At 45.7% G+C, this 21,751-nt stretch overlaps 1 gene segment (V, D, J or C); it reads left to right on the forward strand.

Moving 5' to 3' along the window:
• Positions 1 to 1,126: 1,126 nt before the first annotated feature.
• The window catches only part of LOC140479538 (Ig kappa chain V region Mem5-like), a 517,282-nt gene continuing 496,657 nt past the window's right edge, over positions 1,127 to 21,751 (forward strand). Inside the window, 2 exon segments of the V gene segment in view lie at positions 1,127 to 1,171; positions 1,358 to 1,649. Coding sequence covers positions 1,378 to 1,649 — 272 coding nt within the window.

Below are 21,751 nucleotides of genomic sequence, written 5' to 3' on the forward strand. Positions count from 1 at the left end.
AGGGTTGTTTTCCTAGGAGCAGTGAGGGCTTAAAAGGGACCTGATAGAGAGGGATAAGATTATTCAGGGCAGTGATAGGGTGGGTAGGATGGCACTTTTTATATGAGTAAAGGATTTAAAAACCTGGGACAGAGATTGAAGTTAACACAGACATGGACACATAGAAATTTGTAGCAGCAGTAGGCCATTCGGCCCTTTGAGTCTGCTCTGTCATTCAGTATGATCATGGCTGTATCAATGTTTGAATGTCATCATTTCTTCGAGGGTCGGTGTGGGCTTGTCGGGCCAAATGGCCTGTTTCCACACTGTAGGCATTCTATGATCTCTGGCTGATCCTCTCTCTCAAAGCCATTTTCCTGCCTTCTCCCCATTCTCTTCAAGCGAAACAATTATCTCTCGCTTTTTCTTGAATATATTCAGTTCCTTTCCTCCACAGTCTTCAGTGGTAGAGACTTCAACAGGTTGACCACCCTCTGAGTGAAGAAATGTTTCCTCATCTCAGTCAGAAATGGTCTACCCCCTATCCTCCTGAGATTGTGACCCCTGGTTCCAGACTCCCCAACCAGGGGAAACTTCATCCCTGCCCCATCCTGTTACAATTTTATATGTTCCAATTAGATCCCCTCTCATCCTTCTGAACAGGAGTGAGTGCATGGCCAGGTGAGTTGGAGAGTTGGAGAGTGAGAGGAGAGTTGAAGAGAAATGTTTTCACCCAGAGGGTGGTGGGAGTCTCGAACTCACTGCCTGAAAGGCTGGTTGAGTCACAAACTCTCATGACATTGGAGCAGTGTTTAGATATTCCCTTGTGTTGCTGCAGCCTCCAGGGTAATGGGCCAAGAGCTGGAAGATGGGATTAGTGTCATCAGATCGCTGTTTACCAGCACAGACAAAATTGGCCAAATGGCCTCATTCAGTGCTGTTCACATCAATGATTCTCTCAGACAGAGAGAGAGAGAGAGAGAGAAGAGGAAGTGTGAAGGGCTGACACGGCTCTCTCTGCCTGATGCCATTTACATACTGAGGAACACCCAGTCAGACTCTCACAGGCTGCAGCTTTATAAAGCAGAGCCCTGTGAAGGGAGAGTTTATCAGGAACCAGGCACAGGGACAGGAGCACACACCATGATTTCACACATCCAGCTGATCTGGCCCCTGGCATTCTGTGTCGCAGGTACAAATCTCTCTCCTTCCACCTTGAATCTTTAGCTGCTCTCCATTTCACTCCAATTCCACTGACTTCTGATTGAAGGGAAAATGCTGAAACCAGAGGAATGCTCAGTGTCTCCAACATTCTCTCATTTGACAGGCTCTTTCTGTGACAGTTCTGACTTCACTGTGTTTCTCTCTGACCCCTCAGGTATCAATGGGGACGTCATCATGACCCAGTCTCCCCCAGTGCTGTCAGTGGGACTGGGCCAGACCGCAACACTCACCTGTAAGGCCAGTCAAAGCATTAGCAGCTACCTTGCTTGGTACCAGCAGCGAGAAGGTCAGAAACCCTCTCTCCTGATCTATGGTGCAACAACTCGATTCACAGGAGTCTCCGATCGATTCACCGGCAGTGGATCAGGGACCAGTTTCACTCTGACAATCAGCAACGTTCAGAATGAGGATGTCGCTGAATATTACTGTCAGCAGTATAGCAGCTACCCTCGACACAGTGACACAGAGATGTACAAAAACCTCAATACATAAAGCACTACCTCCTGTACTGACACATTGCAGAGTTATATAAAATGCATAATAATGGACACACAGTCCCACCGCCTGAACTGACATAACCCACAGTTAGATCTAAATGAAACTGAACAAATTACCCCATGCTGAGATTGTCACTGTCCACGACATACTCCAGTCCCTGTGGTGTCTCAATGCTAACTGAATGCCTCAAGTTTCCCTCTTACACTCCATGGCCACATGTGAAGTGCAGCTGCAAGATTTAACATTGAAAAATAAATTTCACAAACCTCCCGAGCCCAGCTGGAAACAACCCAGAGAGACAGAGAGAGAAAGACACATGAATGATGGAGAGACAGAGAGGGGTAGGGAGACGGTGAGAGTGAGTGAGAGACAGCCAGAGACAGAGAGGGGTTGACAGTGATAAGAGGGAAGCAGAGAGTAGAGGTTTTTGTACAGCCTCTGCACTGGGAGCTCTCACTGTGGCTTACGTTCGGTCCAGGAACCAAGCTCAGACTGAGTAAGTAAACCCCAATCCTCCGTTATTAACCCTGTCAATACTGAAATACACTTTCTAAAACACAAATGATGAATTGTTGAAGGAGTTAGTGGGGAGCTGCAAATGAAATGGTTGATTGAGGAGCACTGTGTCTAACAGGGTGTCCAGCTGTATTTCTTTCGTTCCATTACCCCCCTTAAGCAGCAAGATATAAGTCAGACAGTTTTACTCACCGTGTGGAGGAGCTCTGTCCATTTGCAGCCTGTGGTCCCATTCCTGCAGCATGGAGTGAAATCAGTGAGTAGCCTCCTGCCAGTCTCAGTGTGACAGACACGGACAGAGTTTGATGTGAGCTCTGGCTCCCTGTCCCAGTCTCTGATCTCACTGACCTCAGCAGCAGCAGCAGCAGCACAGTGAGACACTGAGCTCCCACCTCCTCCAGCTTTAACTCTGCTCAATCACACAATCACAGAATTGTTACAGCGCACACGGAGGCCATTCTGTCCATCCTGTCTATACTGGCTCTCTAAATGAGCAAATCACTGAGTGTCATTCTCCTGCCTTCTCCCTGTCACCCTGCACATTGTTCCTTTTCAAATAACAGTCTCATTCCCTTCGGAATGTTTCAATTGAAGCTGCCTCCACCACATTCTCAGGCAGTGCAGTCCACACTCTAACCACTCACTGGCTGAACATGTTTTTCCTTATTTGACTTTTGCTTCTTTTACCAATCCCTTCCAATCTGTGGCCACTCGCTCTCAATCCTTTCAAGAGTGGGAACATTTTTTCTCCGTTTGCTCTCATCAAACCCGTTCTGGTTTTGAGATCCTCGAACAAATCCCCTCTCAGCCGTCTCTTCTCCAGTCTATCACATAACTGAGGTTTCTCATTCCTGGAACAATCTTTGGGAGTGTTTTCTACCCTCTCTACAAAACATTTACATTCTCCTGAATTATTTACATTATCTCACCCCATCAGGATTTCACAAACCTCTATCTGGTCACCCCTCAGCTTCCTGCACTTCAGGGTCCTGCCTCTCATAATCATTGAGTTGTATGGCACTGAAATAGACCCTTTGGTCGAATTCCTCTGCGCCGACCAGATATCCTAAACTGATTGAGTCCCCTTTGCCAGTATTTGGCCCATATCCCTCAAAATGCTTCCTATTCATGTGTACATCCAAAAGTCTTTTAAATGCTGTAATTGTATGCGCCACATTCACTTCCTCTGGCAGCTTGTTCTTTTTCTGCACCGCCCTCTGCAAGAAAATGTTACTCCTCGGATCCCTTTTAAATCTTCCACTCTCCTCTTAAACCTATGCCTCCAGATTTGGACTCGCCCGTCCTCGGGAAAAGACCTTAGCTGTTTACCAAATCTTTGCCCCTCATGGTTTTTTAAATCTCTGTAAGGTCACCTCTGAGCCCCAGACTATTCAGTCTCTCCCTCTTGCTCAAACCCTCCACTCCTAGCAAAATCCTTGTAAATATTTTCTGCACCTTTTCCTGTTTAATAACATCCTTCCTGTGCATCCGAACTGCTAGGGCTCTGTTCGACAACACTCCCCAGGGTGCTACTATTAATCCCCAGGGTCCTACCATGAATCCCCAGGGCCCTACCATTAGTCCCCAGGGTCCTACCATTAATCCCCAGGCCCTACCATTAACTGTGTAAGTCCTGCCTTTCCAAAATGCAACATCTTGCACTTATCTAAATTGAACACCATCTGTCACTCCTCAGCCATTGGCCGAACTGATCAAGGTCCTGCTGTACTGTGAGATAATCTTCATCATTATCCACTTCACCACCAATTTTGATGTAATCTGCAAACTTACTCAACTTACCTACTATATTCACATCAAGATCATTTATTTAAATCATGAAAATAGTAGACCCAGTACAGATATTTATGGCACATTGCTGATCACAGACTTCCAGTCCAAAAAGCAGCCCTCTACCAACACCCTTTGTTTCCTACCTCAAGTCATTTTTTTATCCAAATGACGAGCTCACCCTGGAACTCATGTGATCTAACCTTCCTACTCAGTCTACCATGGCTAACCTTGTCAAATGCTTTGTTCAAATCCAGGTGGACAATGTCAATTGCTCTGCCTTCATCAATCTTCTTTGTTTCCTCTTCAAAAAAACTCAATCAAGTTAGTGAGAAATGATTTCCAATCCACAAAGCCACATTGACTATCCCGGTATGTACTCCAGTTTCCTCCCGCAGTCCAAAGATGTCTAAGTTAGATGGATTGGTCATGCTAAATTGCCCAAAGTGTACAGGAATGTGCAGGCTAAGTGAATTAGCCATCTTTAAAGGGACCTATTCACTCCCTAGTTACACTTTTGCCCTTTTCTTATTTACAATATTTCGACCACTACTGTCTCAAAACAGCCAGGAATTGAGTGCCATTCCACAAATATACCTCGACTGTCCCTGAACTACGAGCTTTATTATTCACTTCAGGACTTTGCTGCAACCTTTAACCCCAGTTCATTCACTCTGATGTGTTCTTACCCAACGGAAGTCTGTGTTTTCCCAAGTGAATCATTTCGAATCTGGATTCCTTTTCCATGGTCAACCTTAAACTTATGATACAATGATCACTCTTCCCTTAATATCCTCGCACTGACACTTGATTTACTTGGGCCTCCTCATTCCCAAGATCCAGGTGTAACAGAGCCTCCTTTCTCATTGGACTGGAAACACACGGCTGGAGAGAGTTCACCTGAGCACCCTCTCACAACGGTGGCCCCTCTCTGCCCTTCACAATGATACTATCCCAGTCTATGAGGATAATTAAAGCTCTGCCCCTCCCCACCCCCCACCCCCGCCTCCCCAGCCACCCCATTTAGAACAACTCTATGTAGTGATTTGACAGACCCTGTAAATTTCTTGCAGATTTGTTCTTCGACTTTCCATTTGATGTTGATCTTTGGACTGCACTGAGGATTCTGTGAACCTTGGTGTTTCTCTCCGATATTCCCCCCTGGCTCCCACAGCCCTACCAAGTCAGTTTAAACTCTCTCCAACAGCAACAACATATCACCCCATAAGGAACTCAGTCCCAGCTCTATTCAGGAGCATCCCATTCAGTCTGTAACAGGTAACATCTCGCCCACAGCCAGTCGCAATGCCCTAAGAATCTAAAGCCCTCCCTGCTAGACTCTCTTTCCAGTCTCTTATTCATCCGTCTTATCTTCCTGTATTTATTCTCACTTATTTGGGGCACTGGGAGTAATGTGCACATGCCTACTTTTCAGCTCCTGCTCTGAACTCCCTCCCGAAGTCCCTAAATTCTGACTGCAGGACCACATCCCCTTTCTGCCTCTGTCACTGGGACCGATGTGGACCCCGACTGCTGCCTGTTCCCCGTCTCCCCTCAGCGTGCTCTGCAACCGCTCAGTGACATCCTTGACCCTGGCACCAGGAAGACAACACACCATCCTGGACTCCCATCTGAAGCTGCAGAAACACTTATCGATTGCACTCACTCTCGAATCTCCTCTCACTATCACTCTTCCGGTCTTCCTTGTGCCCCCGTGTACAGCTGAGCCCTCCCCATGGTGCCATGGACTTGGCTCTGGCTGCACTCCCCAGATGAACCAAAATTCTCATCAGGATTCTGAACTAAATCCTGGTTGGCGCGTGGGATGCACTTGGGGATTCCTGTAGTAGCTGCCTAGTCCGTTTGAAATGTCTGCTGCTCCCCCATTCCCTCTCTCCCTGCATACTCTGAAGCAACAGAGTGACCACATCTAGAAACGTGCTCTCCACGGACGTCTCAGCCTCACGGACTCTCCGCACTGACACCAGCTGCTGCTCAAGCACCGAAACCCGGAGCTCCAACTGCTGTCACTGACCAAACTTCCGACACACATGGTATTCCAGGAGCTGGGAAGTATCCTGAAATTCCCACATAGGTGCACATTCTCTCCACTCTTTGGTCATCTCTTGGCAAAGTTCTGATGCTAAACAGCTCCAGCAGGACTCACAGTCCAATGGGTTCAGTGTTCCAGGGTTTTGGGGAAACTCTCCAGAAGACTTTAAGAAATAGGAGCAGAAATCAGCCATTCAGCCCAATGAATCTGCTCTGCCATTTGATCTTGGCAGATATGCTTCTCAACCCCATTCTCCTGCCTTCTCCACAGGAACGTTCAATCCCCTTAACAATCACGAACTTATCTATCTCTATCTTAAATTTACTCTTCCCTCTGTAGCAATGAGTTCCACAGATTCACCACCCTCTGGCTGAAGAAATTCCTCCTCATCTCAGCTCTAAAGGGTCGGCCCTTCATTCTGAGGCTGTGCCTTGGTTACCTAGTCTCTCCTGTTTTCGGAAACATCTTCTCCGCATACACTCTTTCCAGGCTGATCAGTATTCCGTAAATTTCAATAAGATCCCTCCTCATCCTTCTAAACTCCATTGAGTACAGACCCAGAGTCCTCAATCACGCCTCATATGACAAGCCCTTCATCCCCAGGATCATTCATTTAACCTCTCCAATGCCAGCAAATTGTTTCTTAGAACATGGCTCCCAAATCTGCTCACAATATTCCAAATGCAGTCTGACCAGAGCCTTTCACAGCCTCAGCAATACATTTCTGCCCTTGTATTCTGGCCCTATTGAAATGAATGCTAACATTTCATTTGCCTTCCCGAGCACAAACTGGACCTGCCTGTTCACCTGAAGAGAAACCTGAATGAGGTTTGTGCTTGAGATTTCCAAAGCATTTCCTCATTTAGAAAACAGCCTTTGCATCTCTTCTTCCTCCCAAAGTGCATAACCTCACACTGTAACACACTGTATTCTATCTGCCCCTTCTTTGCCCACTCTCTGAGCCTATCCAGGATCTTTTCAGACTTCCCACTTCCTCAACACTACCTGTCCCTCCACCTATCTCATATCGTCTGCAAACTTTGGAAAATGTCTTCACTTCCTTCATTCAGATTGTTAACGCATGACATGAATAGTAATGATTCCAACATTAACACCTGCAGAACTCTGTTAGTCACCAGCTGCCATTTTTCCTCACCCTCTGCTTTATATCATCCTACCAGTCCTCAGTCCATGCCAGTACCTTGCCTCTAACTCTATGGGCTCGGACCTTATGTCAAAGGCCTTCTGGAAATCCAAATAGATTACATCTTCAGACTCTCCTTTGTCTGACTGGCTGGGAGCTGTTGCGGCTGAACAGGACATTGGTTCGGCCACTTTTGGAAAACTGTGTGTAATTCTGGTTGCCCGGCTGTAGTAAAAATGTTGTGAACCTTAAAATGCTTCAGAAAAGATTTACAAGAATGTTACCAAGTTTGGAGGTTTTCAGCAATGGGAGAGGTTGAATAGGATCTAATTTCCCTGGATTGTTGGAGGCTGAGCGGTGACCATTTTGTGGTTTATAGAATCATGAGGGGCATTGAAAGGGTGAGTAGAGAAGGTATTATTTTCAGAGTTGGGGAGTCCAGTTCTAGATGCATAGGTTGAAGGCGACAGGGGAAAGATTTGAAACGGGCTGAAGGGGTAACCTTTTCACGTGGTGGGTTGTGTGTGTATAGAATGAGCTGCCAGAGGAAGAGGTGGAGGATGGTATGATTACAACATTTAAGAGGATGTGTACATGAATAGGGAGGGTTTAGAGGGATATGCGCAAAATGCTGGAAAATGGGACTAGCTTAATTGGAGGTTTGTTAAAGAGATATCGAGCTCCATCCCACTTTTCAGCTCTTGCTCCATAAGCCTGCGGTTTCACTGTTTCAAATGAATATCCAAGTGTTTTTTTCGATATGATGAGGGTTTCTGCCCCTCCAACCCTTTCATCCAGTGGGTCCCAGATCTCACCAGCCTCTGTCTGAAAAGAATTACTCCACAATTCCCCTCGAACTCTGTGTGCAATTAATTTCAATCTCTCCCCATGGTTATTGCCCTCTGTGCTGATGGAAATCAGTCCTCCCTACCCACTCTATCCAGGCCCCTCATCATTTTCTACACCTCGATCAAATCTCCCATCAGCCTCCTTGTTCCAAAGAATACAATCCCAGCTAAACCAATCATTCCTCAAAGCTAAAACTCCCCATTTTTGACAAAATCCTCCTCTGTCCCCATCACAAGTGGGATCACATCCTTCCTGTAATGTGGTGACCAGAACCGTACACTGTTCTCTCACTGTGCTCTAACTGGGGTCTTATACAGTTCCAGAATAAACAAACTTCTTGCTTTCACTGTAAACCAATAATGAGATAATGGAGGCGATGGTCTAATGATATAATTACTGAACTCTTAATCCAGAGATCTTGATAATGTTCTGGGAACCAGGGTTAGAATCCTGCCACAGCTGATGGTGGAATGTGAATTCAATAAAAAATCTGGAATTAAGAGTCGAATGATGACCATCGTTGATTGTCAGGATAAAGCCATCTGATTTACTAATGACCTTTAGGGAACGAAACGGTAATCGTTACCATGTGACCCCAGACCCACAGCAATGTGGTTGACTCTGAACTGCCCTCTGGGCGATTATGGATGAGCAATAAATGCTGCCGATACAGCAATGCCCTCATTCCATCAAGGGAAAAAGAAAAACAGTTTCTCCCATGTGTCTTCTTAACCACCTGACTGACCCGCATTCATTAATCACCATGGCCACATCTTCCACCTCCACTCACATGTGACTTCCAGGTTCAAATTGACAAGAGACATTCCTTCGATATCTGAGAAACAGATAGAAACATCAACATAGGAGGCCATTCAGCCCCTCAAGCCTGCTCCACCATTCAATATGATCATGGCCAATCATCCAACATAGTCTCCGTTCCTACTTTCTCCCCACATTCTTTGATCCCATTAATCCGTAGAAATATATCTAATTCCTTCTTGAACACATACTGCATCTAATTCCCTCATGCTGGAAACATGGATGAGAATTATTGGGTTGTTGTTTTTTGACCAATGTGGACACAATGTGCTGATGGGCCTTTTGGGTCTCTCTGACACGATGACTCGATTATATTATGAATAACTGGGTACCAAGGACTGGCCCCTGTGGTATCCCAACTGGTAACTACCTGTCATTCAGAAAAAGACTTGTTCTTCCTGCCCTGTCTGCCAACCATGTCAGTACATGACCCCAATCCTCTTGTTCGTTAGGATTTCTCTGATTTGCTTGGACATATTTCATCCTTACAGCTCTTTGCCTTCCTCAGGTCCTGTTCAATTTTAATCCTGCATTTTCTATCCTCCTCTCAGCTTTCTGCAGGTTTGAACTCCAGATAACCAACATCACCTTCCCTGTTTGGTCTTCCCGACACTGGTTGGCTTTTGGCATCACAGGCTAAGAGTTTAGATTTGGGTTTTCCACCCTTACTCTTTGTGGGAACAGATTCTGAATGATCTCTGTCTTGTCACTTGAGGGTTACCACTGCCCTGACACTGATTTCCCATCATGTAACTTGTTCCAGTCCACTTTTACTAAATTACAGAAACATTCAGTAAAATGTAAACTTTTACACTTGCTCCATGGTTCTCGATTTCCATCCCTAATTTCAATCTCACTGAGTTCTGATCACTGTCACTGAAATGATCGCCATCTTTTAGTTCTCCCAGCTGCCCACATTCATTCCCCAAACGATGGTCCAAAACTGTCCCTTCTCTTTCACCATCACCTTCTCAGGGGCAATTAGGGATGGACAATAAATTCTGCTCCTGCCAGTGACACTTGTACCCCAAGAATCAATTTTAAAAATGTAAATTCTTTTGTCTCGTTTATTAGGTATTGGAGACAAATATTCAAAAATTTTACCAGTGAATATTCTGAGAATTGAAATCCCTTTGAATGGCAGGGATTAAAATTGTTTCTCTTGTCTTTCAGGCCGTGAGAACTCTCAGCCCAAGCTGACCCTGCTGCCCCCCTCCCCGGAGCAGGTAGATGCCAAGGGCACTGCCACCCTTGTGTGCCTTGCCAATCACTTCTATCCCGATGAGCTGGAGGTGCAGTGGAAGAAGGATGGTGCAGTCATTTCGGACGGGGTTCAGACCAGCAACTACCTGCGAGCTTCGGACAGCACCTACAGTGTCAGCAGCCTGCTGACCCTCTCTGGGTCTGACTGGGAGTCCAACGCTCGATTCTCCTGTGCCCTCACCCACGTGACTCTCCCCTCCCCCCTCAGCAAGAGCATCAGGAGATCAGAATGTGTGTAGAGTGTTTGAGACAGTCCACAGAGGAGACACAACTTTAAACAGAACAGGGCTGAGCTGGCAGGACAAAGATTATTGTCAGCACTGAATTTCAACTCTCTTCCTTCTCAGGACTGGCTCAGAGACACTTCTGAGGTTCCGGAGTAAAGGTAGTGTATTGGGACAGTGTAGATAGAGCTTTACGCTGTGTCAAACCCCATGCTCTCCCTGTTCTGGGACTGTTTGATTGGGACAGGGTTAATTTGTGATGCCAAGTAAAATCTCTTGAAGTTGTTGAAGGCTGTCAGCTGTACAAAACAATGTGAACCTTCGAAATTTCTGCTTCAATAAATCAGATCTCCTTCCTGCTCAGCAGCCAGTTCCAATTTAAGGTTTTTGTCACTATTTGAAGGGCAGGATTCTCATGCGATTGAGAAAATCTCCACAAGTGTTTTCCTCAAAAGCCATTGTAGCTGTGAATTTGTGCAGCTTCCTCTGTCTGGGCTGTTAATTGCAGTCTGTTTTTTGTCAATGTCAGTCTGGAAAAGGGAATAAAGATGATGAAGATTCGGTCTCTGTTTCTGTGTGCTTTGGAAATGGACCACTCCATTCAGCTGATTAGCTGCATGTCAGCATGATATTGTCACAATTGGCTACGTGGCCTGTCAATCCGTGGTAGATGATACTGACAGCCGATCAGTAATCAGTTTCAAATAATCCAGTTGGTCTGGAATCTGTGGAGGTTACAAGATTCCAAACAGAATAGAAACTGAAAGCTGTTCGGATTCAATAATTACAATCTGAGGCATTCCGTATTCACTCTCTGGTCCAAACTCAGGTGCTGGGATCGCACTGTGCACTCTCTGCTGCATGCTGTGTTGTACCTGAAATGATCTGAGGCCAATCACTGACACTGCAGGCTGTGTGTCTCTCTGAGTGAGTGTACTACATAATGCTGCCTGTAGGTGTCAGTCTGAGTGTGGGTGTGTTATTCAAAGAGACACCTACTGGCAGGTGGGTTGTGTGCGTGTTACTCCGTGCTGCCTGACTCTGTGTGTGTGTGTGTGTGTGTGTGTGTGTGTGTGTGTGTGTGTGTGTGTGTGTGTGTGTGTGTGTGTGCTTGTGTGTTAACCCAGGGTTGCATGTAGGTGTGTCTCTGAGTGTGTGTGTGTTATTCTGCACTGCTTGTAGGTATCTCAGTAAGTGTCAGTGTGTTCCTCTGTGTTGCCTGCAGGTGTCTCTGAGTGATGGATAGAGAATAGGCTTTGTGATGGGGATTGAAGATTAGGCCTTAATCTTCTCAAATCTCAGATGAAAAACAATTGAGCCTGAGATGGCAGCTCATTGAGGTGGCCAAAGTTAAAAATCACAAAATACCAGATTAGAGTCCAACAGGTTTCTTTGGAAGTACAAGCTTTCGGAGTGCTGCTCCTTCATCAGGTGGCGAGTGGGGCAGGATCATAGAACACAGAATTTGTCATGAAATTGAAATGGCAGCCGAGAAAGGTGAATACTGAGAGTGTGTTCTCAGTAAGGGAGGGATTTCAGAGGCAGTGCACACTGTGCTCCCTAATGTGCTTCCCAATTACAAGGAGCCGGGGTCATTGCAGTTGTGGTTGTCTGCTCAGCCAGTGCTGGCTCGCCATAGTCGTATTTCAAGCTCAATTAACCCTAAACCAGGTGCAGCAATATTACCTTCCAGGGAGGGAGCTGTCTGAGTGAGGGAGGTTGAATTCTTGCAGCCCTGAGAGTGATTGCAGTGGATTAATTAAGGGTGCTACCATCATGAAAGTGTGAACTTCTCTCCCTCTGCCTCAGCTGTGATGACCCTCAGGGTTAAACTCACCACCAGTCATTTCTGTTTGTAATGAGCGAGTGGGGGGAAGGGGAAAGTGAGAACTGAAGATGCTGGAGATCAGAGTTGAGAGTGTGTTGCTGGGAAACCACAGCTGGTCAGGTAGCATCGAGGAGCAGAATAAGCAATATTTTAGGCATAAGCTCTTCATCAGGAATGGAGGGAAGGTCAACCTCTCCCAAAGGCAGCACAGGCTGGATCGACAGGGCCACAAGAGTAAGCATGGGGAGATTGAGGGTGACAGAAGGAGGGGGTTGGTTGGCAGGTTGTTATTCAGAGTCAGGTACCAGAGTATCAGTCCTTCTGACACTCCCCTTTTTATCTGTCAGCCAGGACTCCCTAATTAGACAAGGTTAACAGCTCATCAGGGAACTCATATTATCAGAAAAAATGAAATATTTATCGAACAAGGAGGGCAAGAACTAAACGACACTAAACAAAATGAGTGGTTTGAAAGATTTAATTACAGACATCACCAATTTGGCCGAACAAGTCCACACCGACCCACTGAAGAGAAACTCCCTAAGACCCATTCCCCTGCCCTATCACTCGACATTTCCCCTGACCGATACATTCCTGAACACTATGACAATTGTAACATGGCCAATTCACCTAACCTGCACTTATTTGGATTGTGGGACGAAACTGGAGCACATGGAGGAAATCCACACAGACACAGGGGGAGCGTGCAAACTCCACGAAGACCTGGGGCTGTAATCCAACCTGGGATTACACTGAGCCATCATGCCACAAATTTTAAAAAATGCCCAAAGAGTTGAGCTTTTGTTAAGCTCCATGAGGTAGACTTGTATAAACTATAAACATGCAACCCTTTGTCAGGGAAGGTAGTGCAGGGTGGAATCCTCACAACTTTTAAATATCATAACATTGAAGGATCTGGGATAAGTGCAGGAAATTGGGATGAGAGTGCCTTTAGTGGTAATTATGTTTGTACAGACTCAATGGGACAAAGGACCTTTTCTGCTCTGTATCAATCTGTGCTCCATGTTGAGAGGGCAGTGCAGGTTAATGGTGACTAGGTGAGGCAGTTCTAAGATGGCAAACACATGATCAAGGGTCAGAGGAAATGGCTCAAGCTTCAGTGAAGGCCCAAGTAAGTGCTTGGGAGGAGGGTCAAGGCTAATGGAGACAAGGTCAATGGAGACTGAGCGAGAGCACAGGGTGCTGCCTGGCATCTCATTGTGTTGTAGTGAGGTAAATGGGGACAAGAGGGGATCGTGTAGGGAGGGAGTGCAGTTTCAGTTAAAATGTAACCTTTGTCAGCAGCAGCATGACCTTTAGCACCAGATAGTGTCCCTGACTGTGTCAGGCTCACGAGCTGCTCTCTGTGTGATTCCACACAGCCACCCATGTGGTCACCACACAAGGTCTTGCTTGTGTCTACACTACCATTTACACCACCGTCTGCACCACCGTCTGTACCCACTATCTGAACCCAGCATCCATAGCCACTGTCTAGTCCCTCTGTTTGCACCCACCATCTACACCCACTGTCTACACCGCTGTCTGCACCCTCTATCTACACCTCCCATCTTTCTGCTGTTGTAAGATTGTATCCAATGATTCCATTGAGATTACTGCACCCAAAGACTGAATTTTAGAACAGGCAATGATTGTCTTCTAACCCTGACCTACAAAGTCTGTGTTCCACATTGGGCTGATTAATATTAATTACTGAATACCATTTCATTTCGGTGATGTTCGGTCTGACGTAAAAGGAGAGGTTGAGTTGATGAGGATTGTGTTTATTGGAGTTTAGAAGAATGAAGGAAGGGGATCTTGGAGAAAGTTATAAAATTGGAACAGGACGAGACACGTTAGATGGAAGAAGGCTGTTCCCAATGGTGGGGAAGTCCAGAACCAGGGCACATGGTTTAAGGTTAAGGGGAAAACTCTATAGGACAGAAATGAGGAAAAATGTTTTCACCCAGAGAGTGATGAGCCTGTGGAATTCTCTGTCACAGAAAGTGGTTGAGGCCAAAACATGATGTTATCAAGAAAGCTCTTGTGGCTGAAGAATCAAGGGATATGGGGTATGGATGGATTACAGAAATGTGCTCCATGAACAGCTTCGATCATATTGAATGGCAGAGCAGGCCGGAGGGGCCAAATGGCCTACTTCTGCTCCTATCCTCTATATTTCCACATCATGTAAAATAGATTGCCAGGTGGAGGGCACTCTGTCAGATGGGTAAGTATCCATTCACAGATCCCCCCCACACCTGTCCCCTTCCATTTTAGTTGGGTCCACTCCCTCTCTTCCTATGTCTTTGTTATCTGACCAGTGACCACACCTGCCCTTCACCACCCCTGCAGGGAGCTGTGCTAATAACCTATCGTTTGTTTTAATTTGCTGACTGGGTGATGTGAATGGGGTTTTCAAAAACAGGAAGTGCTGAATTCTTATCAGGTTTTGTGCTGATTTTTTTGTGTGCCTCCCTCAATATGGGTGACACAGCACTGCTGCCTCACAGAGCCAGGGACCCAGGTTCGAGAGTCACACAGCATAGAGATAGGCCCTTCAGCCCACCATGTCAATGCTGACCAACAAACACTCAACGACACTAATCCCATTTACCTGCAGTCATCTGGAGCCGACCATGCCCAGGTATTATAAGTGCTCATCCAAATGTTTTTAAAGGTTGTGTAATTTTCAGCCTGCACCACCCTCTCAGGCAGCATATTCCATATATCTACCACACACAGGGTCAAAAAATACTTCCACCTTAATCTTATAACCTCTGGTCTTAAATAGGTCTGGGTGAGGAGCGGAGGCTGCAGAACAGTGTGAGAGGTCAGGAGTGGAGAGAGGGAGAACAGTGTGAGGGTGAGGAGTGGAGGCTGGAGCAGGAAGACACTTGTGTTGTGGAAAGCAGCACAAATAGGGAAGAGATCCAAGAGCTGGTAGGAATAGTCTCTATGCTTCCTAACAGTAGCTTTATGGTGGGAAAGAGAATAAATCAGGAGATAATGAGGGCTTCTAACAAAGGCTGCTCATTCATTACAAATGCCTTTTATCCTTGTTGATTATTTATAGTCAAATTTTTCTTTTTCATTCATTAACAGGATGAGGGTGTCACTGCCTAGGACAGCATTTATTACCCACCCCTAATTGCCCCAGACGGCAGTTAACAGTTTTCCACATTGCTGTGGGATTGGATTTCCATGTAGGCCAGACCAGGTAAGGATAGCAGTTCCCTTCCCTAAAGGACGTTTATAAACCAGATGGGTTTTCCTGACAGTCCACATGTATTAATGGTCATTGTTAGTCTCTTAATTGCAGACTTTTTAATTGAATTTAAATTCCCCCATCTGTCAGGGTGGGATTTGAGCCTGTGTCCCCAGAACCATATCTGGCTCTCTGTGCATTAACCTCAGAAGGTTAGTATGTAGGTACAGCAAGTCATCAGGAAAGCTCATAGAACATTATGGTGCAGTGTGAGGGGAAACTGAATGCAAGACTTCATTGAAACAAGCATGATCCTTAGGGTCCTTGACCAGGTGGATGTGGAAAGGATGTTTCCTCTTGTGGGAGAATCCAGAACCAGGGATCACTGTTTAAAATTAAGGGAGAATCCATTCAAAACAGAGATTCAGAAACATGTTTTTCTCTCAGAGATTGTCAGTCTTTGGAATTCCCCTCCCTAAAAGGCAGTGGATGCAGAATTTAGAATCCATCCAGTGTGAAAACAGGCCCTTCAGCCCAACAAGGCCACACAAACCCTCTGAAGAGTAACTAATCCAGACCCATTCCCGACCCTATATTTACCCTAGGAAGAGGTAGATAGATTCTTGATGACTGAAGGGATGGAACATTATCAGAGAATGTAGAGTTGAGGTTAAATTCAGATCAACCATAATCTTAATGAATGGGGGAGCAGGTTCAAAGGGCCGAGTGGCCTACTTTTGTTCCTTGCCCATATGTTGCCTCACACACCTTCGCACAAACAAAGACTGCCACTCGTATTTTCTACCTGCAGATTAAGCTGCTTGTGCAATAGGCCTCATCTGCACAGTGTTTTCTCCAGCCTTTGACTGTGAGGTTAAAGATAATGGTCCCATAATAAATCCATTAACTCTATGAGTTGGTTTATTTAAAGCAATAAAATAAATTACAAGTCATGAAACAGACATTACAGTAAGCAATAATAGGCAGCACGATGGCTCAGTGGTTAGCACTGCTGCATCACCGTGTCAGGGAACAGCCTCAGGTGGGTCTGTGTGGAGTATGCACATTCTCCCTGTGTCTGCGTGGGCTTTCCCAGGGTCCCCTGGCTTATTCCCACAGGCTAAAGATCAGCAGGCTCGATAGATTGGCCATGCTAAATTGCCCAGAGTGTACAGGGGTGGGTTCTTTACCCAGAGAGTGGTGGGGGCATGGAATGCGCTGCCCGAGGGAGTGGTAGAGTCAGATTCATTGGCGACCTTTAAGCGGCATTTGGATAGGTACATGGATGGGTGCTTAATCTAGGATAGAAGTTCGGCACAACATCGTGGGCCGAAGGGCCTGTTCTGTGCTGTATTTTTCTATGTTCTATGTTCTACAGGGAAGTGCAGGCTCGGTGGAGTAGTCGTTGGAACATACAAAGATAGGATAGGGGTCGAGATAGAATGACCTTCAGAGGGGCGGTATGGAGTAAATGGGCTGAATGGCCCACCTCCACACTATAGGGATTCTGTGTTACAATGCAAGTTCCTTCTTTCCATTCTCGCCCTGAAGCATGTGGTTCTGTCTCATATCCACTCAAGAGATGGCAACCCTTTGAAGACAGGAGCAGTCTCTATTCTTTAGGAAAGTACTTCTTCCACTCTGTGTCCTTCATAGCCTTGTAGACAGCAACAATGAGGTCGGGAAATAACCCAAAGCTATAATCTTCTGGACTCTTCATTAAAATGTGGAACCTGAAAAATACAATTAATGTCCAAGTCAATCAAGATATTTCTCAGCAATCACTAAATGCTGCGTTTTAGTACTCAGCAGGCCCCAGGAGTCAAAATAACTGAGTAGATCATTGCTCAGAATTGCTCATAAATGTCACCTTCACATTTCTGGAGGTTGTGATCAAAAAGGTTCCTTACCCCTCTCCAATATACAGCTTAAAATCAGCTCCAACTCCCAACCATCCAGCTGTGAGCGGAGCCCTGTACAAACTGGAACCTGGTCAGTGGGAGCACTGTCACCTCTGTCTCAGATGTTTTGGGGAGTTTATTTTGATCATAGAGTCCTTCAGCACTGGAGGCTGTTCAGGGGATGTTCCCCAGACTGATCCCAGGGATGAAAGGGCTGTCCCATGAGGAGCAGTTAAAGAGCTTGGGCTTGTCCTCACTGGAGTTCAAAAGAATGAGGAGGGATCTGATTGAGGGATAGAAAATGTGAAAGGGGATTGAGAAGGTGGATGTTGAATAGATGCTCGCCCTTGCAGGACAGTCTGGAACAAGAGGTCATCGATATAGAGTGAGAGGAGGTCGGTTCAAAACTGAGCTGAGTAGAAACTACATCTCCCAGAGGGTTGTGAATCTGTGAAAGTCAATGCCCCAGAGTGCAGTGGAGGCAGAATCAATCCACAGGTGCAAGAAAGATGTGTTTCTGATTAAAAGTGATATAAAGAGCAATGGGGAGCAGGCAGGAGAGTGGAGTTGAGACCAGGATGAGATCAGCCGTGGTCGTGTTAAATGGCGGACCGGGGTCGAAGGGCTGAATTGCCTCCTCCCACTCCTAATTCCTGTGTTGAGCACACAGTCAAGGCTGACACTGCAAAACTGAGGGAGCTGTTGTCTTTCACTGAGATACAAAACAGAGGTCCTGCCACAATATATCGAACTGTCCTATCTCCCCCAGTGACAAGTCCTGGAATTTAAATTCAAATCACAAAACAAGCCTCATTAATGGTGACCACGATAATGATCCCTGATTGCTGTCCAGCCTCAGCCTTACCCAGTCTGGACTTCATGTGACTCCAGCCCCACATCAATCTGGTTAACCCTTGGGTGCTTTCTGAGAGGCCACAGCAAGGCCAGCAGTTCAAGGGCAATTAGTCTTGGGTAACAAATACTGATCTATGCCAGTGACACCCACCTCCCAGAAAACAGAATGCAACAGAGATTGGTGTCAGCCAAAATTGTCAGATCAGACTCTCAATGAGATGGGGAGATGGTTAAAAATGAATTCAGCTCAGTATGGAACAGGTCCCCACTTGTTTACATATCATCACTGATAAAATAAGTGAGAGAAAACAGAAAACTAAAGATGAGAATACTTGAATGTGGTAATATCAGTGAAAATTCAGACAACTGAAGGAAGATATGAAGAACTGCAGAGGAAGACAAAAAGGAAGCAAGAGTCACAAAAAAGTGATGGAGAAAGAGACCTATAAGGGTTCACAAGAATAACACAAATGTTTTACACGAAAATTAGAAAATCAAGGGGGCTCCAGCGCAATGTGAGCCCTTTAAAAACAAACTGGGAATTCCATGAATGAGACTAAGGGAATGGCCGATATGTACAATAATTAGTTGTGTCAATCTTCACAGTCAAGGAACGGGATAATGCAGCTTCCATTCCAGGGAGGTTAGGAATGAATGGAAGGTTGGAATTCACAAAACTTGATACATGCCAGAAAAAAGCATTGGAGAATGAGCAGCTCTGAAGGCTGACAGATCTCCAGGACCTCAGGGGTTTAAAGGAGGGGGGTGGGGGTTGGGGGGTGGGGAAGAAGTTTCAGAAGCTTTTCCCATCAGGTTCTAAAGCAGCAACCATTCCTTTAGTTTGGAAAATGTCTTGCTGTAACTCCACGGGTTCAAGAAAGATGGTCAGTCTAACTTCTCTTTTGAGGCTTTCGTTGGAATGTATAATTAACAGCCAAGAGAATGAACATGTCGATAATTGGAAATAGCCCACATAGATTTGTGATGGGGAGATTCTAACGAACAAACCAAATGTATGAACTAAAATAATTTATGCATAAAGACTTTTCAAATTTCAGAATTATCATTAATTTTCACAAAAGAGTCTGCTGATCAAAGTTAAAACCCATGGGATTGAAGATAAATGTTTGACTTGGTTCGGAGGCTGGTTTAGTGACAGACGACAGAGAAAGAAAGTGACGTGTGGTGTTCCACAAGGATTCTGTGGTGAGGCCTAACTACTTACTGTATATATTACTGAGAATCATACTTCCACATTGACACGAAGACTGATGGAATAGTAAGCGGTGATGATGGTGTTTTTGTTTAAAACTCACCCCAAGGACATGAGTGTTGCTGTCTGCGCCAACATTTTTTACACATTTGTAGTTGCCCTTGAGAATTATAGAATCATTATATGCTGTGGAAGCAGGCCATTCAGCCCATCAAGTTCACACCAACCCAGTGAACAGTATCCCATCTGGATGACCCCTCCCTGTAATGCTGCATTTCCAATGGCTAACCCACCCGGCTTGCACATCCCTCAACACTATGTGCAATTTAGCATGGCTAATCCACCTAACCTACATATCTATGGACTGTGTTGAGGAAACCCACTCAGACATGGGGAAAATGTGCAAGCACCACACAGACAGTCATCCCAGGGTGGAATTGAACCCAGGTCCCTGACGCTGTGACGTAGCAGCACGAACCACTGAGCCACAATTCTGCCTTTTGCAAGATGGTGGTGAGCTGCCTACTTGAACCACTGCAGTCCATGTGCTGTAGATAAACCCACAATGCTCTTCGGGAGGGAATTCCAGGATTTTAATCCAGTGACACTGAAGCAACAGTAATATATTTTCAAATCAGGATGCCATGTGGATTGGAGGGGAACTTGTAGGTGGTGGTGTTCTGTGTACCTGCTGCCCTTATCCTTCTCGACGGATATGGTCTTGGGTTTGGAAGGTGCTGTCTCAGGAGACTTGGTGAAGTTCTGCAGCGCACCTTGTAGATGGTGCACACGGCTGGTACTGAGCATCAGTGGAGGAGGGAGGGAATGTTTGTAGATGTGGTGCCAAGCAAGCAGGCTGTTTTATACTGGATGATATCAAGCTTCTTGACTCATTTTGGAGCTGCACCCTCCAGGCTTGTGGGGAATAACCCATCACACTCCTATCCAAAACTTGACTGATCTTTTCTTAATTCATTTACAGGATAAATGCCAGCATTTCTTGCCAATAATCAAGTGGGGTGGCACAGTGGCTAGCACTGCTGCCTCACAGAGCAGAGACCCAGGTTCGATTCCACCCTTGGGCAACTGACTGTGTGGAGTTTGCATGTTCTGCCTGGGCTCCCCACAGGTGATCTAGATTCCTCCCACAGTCCAAATATGTATGGGAAATGCAAGGTTATAGGGGAGTGGGTCTGGGTAGGCTGAATGTCCTGTTTCCACATTGCAGGGATTCTATGAATTTCTCCACATTGCGGGTTTGGAATCTTTCCCAGTGAGTCGTCGATACTTAGTCAGTTGAATAAATTCAAGATCGAGATCACCCACATGTCGGGAGGCAATGACCTAGTGGCATCACCATGGGTTTCTAAACCGAGAGAGCCAAGTAATGTTATGGGGAAATTGGGTTCAAATTCTGCCAAGGCACCTAAATTAAAAAAAACCTCTGAAATTCTGAGTCTAATAATGACCATTTATGGGGGCAAACTTCATTGGTCCCACCAATGTCCTTTAGATTGTTGTCCTTTCCCATACCGACTGACACATGACTTCAGACCCACAGCAATGTAGAATCATAGAATTCCACACAGATATGGGGAGAACATGCAAACTCCAGAAAGACAGTCGCCTGAGGGTGGAATCGAACGCAGATACCTGGTGCTGTAAGACAGTGGCGCTAGTCACTGTACCACCCATTCCTCATTTCTGATCTAAATGTCTACCCCCTTATTCCCAGACTTTGACTCTGCTTTAGAATTCCCAAGTAGGGGGTACAAAGATACAAATCACACAACACCAGGTTATAGTCCAAGAGGTTTAATAGGAAGCACACTAGCTTTCACAGCTCCGCTCCTTCATCAACCACCTGATGAAGGAGCGACGCTCTGAAATCTAGTGCTTCCAATTAAACCCATTGGACTGTAACCTGGTGTTGTGTGATTTGTAACTTTGTACACCCCAGTCCAATACCGGCATCTCCAAACCCAGGTAGGGGCGCATCCTGCCAAAATCTACCCTGACAGGGCCCTGGAGAATTTAAAATGTTTCAATGAAATCTGCTCCCAACCTTCTAAATTCCAGGGAATCCTGACCCACTCCCCTCTATCGATCATTAGATAATCCCTTCAACCCGTCACATGAACTGTTGCTGGATTTGATCATCTCAGTAAGAGTTTCAAGAAGGGAAGGAGAAAGAAAGACTCTTTCTGCTTTGAATTGATGCTAAAAATTGAAAAAGCAGGAAAATATTGTCACCAACTATTGTCCACATACTCGGAGGTTACTGGTGGTGTCCTTATATTCTTTATTCTTGCCTTGTCTCTTGTTCATGTCATTTAGGAGAACAGAGTCAACCAAGAAGGAAATGAACAGCAAAGTTTGTTTTCACTGT

The sequence above is a fragment of the Chiloscyllium punctatum genome, chromosome 7 (genome assembly GCF_047496795.1).
Source record: "Chiloscyllium punctatum isolate Juve2018m chromosome 7, sChiPun1.3, whole genome shotgun sequence".
Classification (NCBI taxonomy): domain Eukaryota; kingdom Metazoa; phylum Chordata; class Chondrichthyes; order Orectolobiformes; family Hemiscylliidae; genus Chiloscyllium; species Chiloscyllium punctatum.